The sequence below is a fragment of the Sardina pilchardus genome, chromosome 8 (genome assembly GCF_963854185.1).
Source record: "Sardina pilchardus chromosome 8, fSarPil1.1, whole genome shotgun sequence".
Lineage (NCBI taxonomy): Eukaryota > Metazoa > Chordata > Actinopteri > Clupeiformes > Clupeidae > Sardina > Sardina pilchardus.
In genome coordinates, this window is record NC_085001.1 from 30,148,046 (window position 1) to 30,155,545 (window position 7,500).

The window sequence follows — 7,500 nt, forward strand, 5'->3', positions numbered from 1 at the left end:
TGTCAGCACACTCCTGTTCTCCTCTCCTCACCCCCACAGCAACCTGCCAGAGTCTTCATTCATCTTACCCACAATGCCGAGCGTGAGCGGGGGGTAAGTGCTAATGGCTCGGTAGTGTCTGATGGGTTTTCGCGGTGAAGGTGTGTGTGTGTGTGTGTGTGTGTGTGTGTGTGTGTGTGCGTATGTGTGTGTGTGTGTGTATGTGAGTGTGTATGTATGTGTGTGTGTGTGTGTGTGTGTGTGTGTGTGTGTGTGTGTGTGTGTGTGTAATGGCGCGGCGTGGTGTGGTTTGAGCGTCAGCACCTAGGTTGTTAATTAGAGCATTACTTTAACAGGTGCGCCTCTTCCCCGACTCCACACTCTTCCCACCTCTAAATAGCTCAACACTCGCAACTTTATTTGATCAACTGAGGCCCTGCTGTGAAACAGAACACACACGTGTGTGTCAGAGAGTGTGTGTGTGTGTGTGTATGGGGGAAACAGAGATAGAGAGACAGAGAGAGACAGAGAGAGAGAGAGAGACAGAGAGACAGATAGTGTGTGTGTGTGTGTGTGTGTATGTGTATGTGTATGTGTATGTGTATGTGTATGTGTATGTGTATGTGTGTGTGTGTGTGTGTGTGTGTGTGTGTGTGTATATGTGTATATGTGTGTGTGTGTGTGTGTGTGTACGTGTGTGTGTGTGTGTGTGTGTATGTGTGTGTGTGTGGGGGCTTGACATGACACCTCTGTGCCTGTCTGAAGTGTCAGGTGAGACCCTGGTGAAATCAGCTGACACAACATTACACCACAGCAACACTGAGGGTGTTAAACTTCATAACAATATGTGTGCGACTGCACATCAGCTGATGCCACAACACCTCCACAGCAAAGGTGTTATACCTTACTTTTAGCAGGAGGCTTGCATATGTGTGTGTGTGTGTGTGTGTGTGTGTGTGTGTGTGTGTGTGTGTGTGTGTGTGTGCGCGCGCGCCCGGGTCAGCCATCTCTCACTGCTGTGGAATAGGCCATGGTGTGTTCCAACTTGCCAGCCACACACCCACACACACACACACACACACACACACACACACACACACACACACACGTTGATTCATTGTCAGTTTGTCATGACTGATGAGAGGCGTAAGAGGTCTCGTTACCTTATTATGTTCATTAAATCTTGTTTAGTTCCTGCGTGCTTGATCCCATTCGGCGTTATTAGCTCAAACAGGGCACTGGGTCGCTAACAGATGCCTTAGCCGCACTCTCCGCCGCTATGCTACGCTACGTTCGGCTCCGCGCCGCACCGCACCATTTCTCTCTGGTCTGCCCTCAAAACGTGTTCCTGGACGTGACAGGGCCGAATCAATCAGGATTATGCCTCTGTGTGCACCCTATTATGCCATGCAGATTGATGCATTCTTATACTATGCAATTGGCTGTAGCGTAATCTGTTCCATACCACTGGAGCCAGGGGACTGCGTGTGGGGATGTGGGAGTGTGTTGGGAGGGGGTGGGGGGAGTGTGAATGTGCATGTGTGTGTGCGTGTGTGCATGTATATATGTGTGTGGATGTGTGCGTGTGTGTGTGTGTGCATGTATACATGTGTGTGTGTGTGTGTGTGTGTGTGTGTGTGTGTGTGTGTGTGTGTGTGTGTGTGTGTGTGTGTGTGTGTGAGTGTGTGTGTGTGTGTGTGTGTGTGTGTGGATGTGTGTGTGTGTGTGTGTGTGTGTGTATGTATGTGTGTGTGTGTGTGACTTTGCATGCATGCGTGTATATGAGTGTGCATGTGTGTGCAGCAGGGGGAGGGAGGAGTACTTGTATGTGCATTCCTCTGTGACGGTGCGCACATTCTCAGATCTGTGTTGTGTGTGTGTGTGTGTGTGTGTCTGTGTGTGTGTGTGTGTGTGTGTGTACACAGCTATCTTCCCACTGGATTGTTACCAATCTTTCATCTCACATACAGCAAGGACACAATTACCTCCAACCCTCTTTGGCCGTTCAAATTGGGAGATGTAGATTTCCAGCATATGAAAACAAATGGGCAAAGGGACTAACATGGCCGCCGCGAGCAGGAATTAAGGTTCATCAGCCTGTCCAAACCGAAGGCCCCACCATCCATACTATATGAGACTGACTTATGAGAAAAGGCTCCGCCATTCACTTGAAGCGGACATCTATGTTGATTCTGCTGGGATATTATGTGGGTGGTGTGTGATTTGTGGGTCATGGGAAAACTAAAGCCTTTAGGTCTTTTAAGCCCCCAATGTCACCTTCCAGGCAGCACTGCATGAAAAGCACTTGAGTTAAGGTTAGGGTTCAAATTACCAAATGTCCGAGACCAAAACCGGGGACATAATCCCAAAAATGAATATCAAACTGATTGAAATACATACACGTTTTAAATAAAAAATAGGTAGCATAGGTAGCTTTTCTGTATTTTTCCGGGGACAGGCAACCAAAAATGGGGACTGTCCCCTGAAACCGGGGAGTCGACGGTCGCAGTGCTGCATTGAAGTCAACGGTGAGAGCTTAAAAAACCATCGCCCCTCCAATGTGATCAGACTGACTGGACTGTGAATGACCACGGTGAGCGTTCTGTTCAAGTTAATGTTTCAGGCACGTGTGTCACAATCCCTTAACTTTGCTGGGTAATATATAACTCCACGCTCGCCTGTGCAAATCAGAGCTTGGAACGGCTCATTTTAACAGTGCTCAGCATGCAGCTGGCTAGATCTTCACATACAGAGCCCAGAAACTTCCAGCAGAATAACTCTCAGCCTACATGGACATGGTTCATAGGCAGGCATTTGAATGTACCGAACAGAGGTAGGCCACAGTGAAATGGAAGCGTCTGAACCTCACAAGGGCAAGAGGGGAGGCCTGTGATGTGATAACGACAGAACAGATGGGTAGATTTCATCATCATCATCATCATCATCATCATCAAGTTCATCATCGCCATCATCAGCACCAGAAGCCATGGTAGCACACGAGCCAACCCGCCGTGAGCGCGCAGGGAACAGGTGGTGTTCCCCGCGTATCGCCAGCACAAAATGAGGTCATTGTTCGGGCGGCACGTTAATCATTTCCAGCGTTCATGATAGCTGCCAATGATCACGGAAGAAGCTCAAGTCCCCGTTTAAAGACACTGATCGAAACGAGGAAAAGAAAACGAAACAGCATATTCTGTTGAAGTTAACTCCACCTGGTAAGTCACTTGAGGGATTAAAACACTCTTTACCTGGTGCGGATGTCTTGGTTAGGCCTGGTGTTTCCGAATGCTTATATGGCATTTGCACTTGTGTATGTTTTATGATAGGCTCCAGCTCCAGCTTATCTGTTGTGGCTGCAGGGTAAAGTTAACAGTGAAAAGCTATTAGCACACATATTAGCACAATTAGGCACACATAAATGCCAATGTAAAGCTTTTGTTGTTGTTTTTATTTGTTTTACCCGAACTTGAACTCAGACAGTTCGGTGTTCCTTTTGATCCTTCAAGTCTCACAGTAGCCTAGCCTATCTGCAAATTCATCCGTAGGCTACTAAATAAATAGGCTGTCAATTACAGCCGCGTCTAATGTTAGTTTATATGAATACTGGCGTTCGCCTTTGTTATGATTTATCGTTCTCTGCCTGGCAAGTATTCATTTTACAACGAGCCTTACATCAAGTCATTTGAATACAGGCTTAGTCAACTTGAATTATATTTCACACTGGACTATAACGCATCAGACAATTTATGGCTATGCTTAGAACATTTATTTACCGGACGGACCATGGTCCCTGTCCCGCCAACAGAGCTCCTAGACCCATCCGTTAAGATGGCTATCCGCAGGGAATATGCACCTGCTAGTAGGCTATTTGCACCTGACCTGTCCACTGCAGTCTGGTGATCGAGGCATTGCCCCGTGAGGGTCTAGGCCGACTGCATGCCATGCGCACAGGCTATGCACCGGAGTGATGTCTGAAACAGGGTGTTATTACTTTATTCCTACTGATGTAGCGCCCACTGCGCGTGCTGTTCTGTTACTTCAGACTATAGTCATCTGGCTATTACACACACACACACACACACACACACACACACACACACACACACACACACACACACACACACACACAGTCTCATCTGGTACCAGTATTTTGTCTGCGGCTGGCCTTATAGATTTTAACCCATTTTGGAATCACACACACACACACACACACACACACACACACACACACACACGCATGCCTGCACGTGCGCACACACACACACACACACACACACACACACACACACACACACACACACACTCACTTTGATCTATAATGTCACTATATCAAGATGAGTGTGTCTTACTTCCTCCCCCCTTGGTGCACGCACACACACACACACACACACACACACACACACACACACACACACACACACACACACACACACACACACACAAACACACACAAACACACACAAACACAAACAGTTTGCTCTTTAATGTCACTTCACTAAGATGAGTGTGTCTTACCTCCTCCCCCCTTCCTGCACGCGCACACACACACACACACACACACACACACAAACAACAGTTTGCTCTTTAACGTCACTCCAGTAAGATGAGTGTGTGTCATTAGTGACTGCAGCATATCTCTGTCTGGCCTCGTGGGCCGCCATTTTCCAATTAAAGTCCGTTTGCTCCCCAACAACGCGCGGCTGTTTGGGAAAAGGCGGATTGATTAGGGCACAAATTAACACAAGAAAGAAATCATTCTCCCTCCCTAAGCTAATTTGCTGCCCAGGGTCCCACTAATAAGTTCCTCCAATGAACTTTTTTCAGGCAGGCGAACTAGAGACCCAGTAAATCCTCCAGATTCAATAAATCTAATTACAATAAATTCAGTAAACATTTAGATTGAATGCAATTACTGCATCACTTACTCCAGTAGGTTGCTTTAAGCGTAATTTAATCAAACGGCAGAAAGAAAGCTGGGCGACGCCACCCGTCCGGCCGGGCCCCATTAGCGTGACGCTTCTCGGAGCAGAAATAGACAACAATTGATCTGGATTTGCTCAGAGATATGGGAGTGGCGCGGCGTGCTTATTGGGTGACTTCACTGGATGGCCCCTAATTGGCTCCAGTCTCAGAGCTCTGCTGCCATTAGCAGGAGCTACTCCCTGGCCCCCATCTCTCTTCTGCGCCATAAACATCCCATACCCATACATACAGGCTCCATGGGGGATGAGGGTGTGTGTGTGTGTGTGTGTGTGTGTGTGTGTGTGTGTGTGTGTGTGTGTGTGTGTGTGTTCTCCTGCATAAAGACCCCCATACCTTTACAGGCTCCATGGGGGATGTGTGTGTGTGTGTGTGTGTGTGTGTGTGTGTGTGTGTGTGTGTGTGTGTGTGTGTATGTTCTCCATAAAGATCGCCATACCCATAGTGCACAGGCACCACGGGGGAATGTGTGTGTGTGCGCGTCGGTGTGTGTGTGTGTGTGTGTGTGTGTGTGTTCTCCATACAGATCCCATACCCATGCACACAGGCTCCATAGGGAATGCTAATTGGCGCGGTGCGGGCAGAGGGAGTCTTGTGGCTGCGTGAGTGAGGCGCTGATTCTCTGGAGGCGGAGAGAGGCTCTGCCCACTACGCAGTGATAAACGACCGCGCGCCAGCCTGCTGGCATGACTTGGCATGGGGTTGCACTCCTTCGCCCATAAGCCGACGTGCAGAGCCGTGCCCTCCTTGGCGCCCTCGCCCTCACTCTCGCTCTTGCTGCGATGCCATCCATGCGTGGCCTGGCATCGGCTTGGCATGATCACTTCACCGCCTCCCGTGGTCAGCTAACCCGCTGACCTCTGGTGATGTTTTCAGTCCCCTCGTGATCAGCTGGGCTTATCGACCTCTGACCCCTGCCTTGGCGAGGGTGGCACGTGCCATGTGCTAGTCCGTGAGGAGAGAGGAGAGGAGAGGAGAGGAGAGGAGAGCTGGCACGCTGCTGGTATACTGTGGCCTCTGAGACTGGCACCCCAAGAGTGGTACAGCGAGCCATGCCAGTCCAAGCAGCATGCCCCAGTGCCCGTTCTCAGAGCGGCACGCCAGTCTAAGCAGCGCGCCATAGTGCCCGTACCCGTACGTCCTCAGCGTGGCGTGCCAGTCCAAGACGGCTCTCGGAGCGGGTTGTGTCCATATGCCCGGGCTCGTTAAGAGCAGAGGTGTGCGGTAATTAATTACGAGGCTAATTGGAGCGCCCAGGCAGCGCTATTGTCTGTCTGCGCAGCTTATTTAGTGTATAAATGATCCTGGCAGCAGTGCCACTGCAGAGGGAGCACACACACACACACACACACACACACACATACACACACACTTGAGCGTCTCACACACTCCTCACCATTAGCACAGTCAGGACACTATCACTCATTAGCCACACACACACACACACACACACACACACACACACACACACACACACACACCAGCAAAGCCACACACACACACACAGACCAGCAAAGACAGACACACACACACACACACACACGCGCGCATACAGATGTCCGTCATCATGATGGAGCACCCTACTTGCCACACACTTGCACACACACACACACACACACACACACACACACACACACACACACACACACACACACACACACACACACACACACACACACACACACACACTCAAACTCCCACTCAGATTTCACAACCAGCCCGTCTGTAGGGAGGTCCAGGGTAAGAGCCCCCCCCCCCCAGCATTATATGGTGATTGGTCATGTGTGTTGTGTGTATGCAAGTTATTGCAGTATGTTGTCTGTATAAAGGTGATTGCAGTATGTTGTCTGTATGCAGGTGTGCCTCTTTAACACGATGCCTGAGGTGAAGGAGGTGTCCGGAGCCCAGCCCCCTGTGACGGTGACCTCTGACCCCATCACTGCCGTCGGGGTGGTGGCGTCCAAAAGCGGCGCCCCTGCAGACTTCTATGTGGTGAGCAGCGTCGCTCTGGCCCGACAGTGACCGCAACAGAACACTAACACCCAGGGGTATTCAAATACACTGACCACATCAGCAGACCTCTGCAGCTCAAAAAAGCAGATTTAGAATCCTGAAGAGACTAACTATTCCTTTAAAATCCTGACAAAACTAGCTATTGCTTTAAAATCCTGAGGAGACTAACTATGGCTTTAAATTCCTGAAGGGCGCTTTCACACCACTAGTTCGATTATTTGGTCCGCATCAGGCAATACAATTGTTATTATGTAGCATAGACTTCAGGTCTGCTTTCACACCAGCAAACAAACCAAAAATTGGCCCGATTGACGTTTCATCAATGTTTATCTTCCGGTAGAAATAAGCGCCAATTTTGACTCACTATTTTGACCTACAGTCTATGGTTTGGACCCCAGTGCGCGTTCTCACCAGAGGGACCGCACCAGAGTCTGGCATTTGGTGCAGAGTCAAGCGGACGGAGACCACTTCCTTTTGGCGGTCTCGGTCTGCTTGATTTAGTGCGGACCCGAGTGCGACTGATGCTTT

The 7,500-nt window shown here is 49.5% G+C and overlaps 1 protein-coding gene across 1 annotated transcript in view; it reads left to right on the top strand.

Annotated features, from left to right (window-relative positions):
• The first annotated feature begins 2,989 nt into the window (after nt 1–2,989).
• LOC134089742 (multivesicular body subunit 12B-like) overlaps nt 2,990–7,500 on the top strand; it is a 16,170-nt gene continuing 11,659 nt past the window's right edge. Inside the window, exons 1-2 of the mRNA XM_062544184.1 lie at nt 2,990–3,194; nt 6,817–6,951. Of these exons, the coding sequence (XP_062400168.1) occupies nt 6,835–6,951 (117 nt within the window). The 5' untranslated portion in view covers nt 2,990–3,194; nt 6,817–6,834. The remainder of the gene's footprint in view (nt 3,195–6,816; nt 6,952–7,500) is intronic.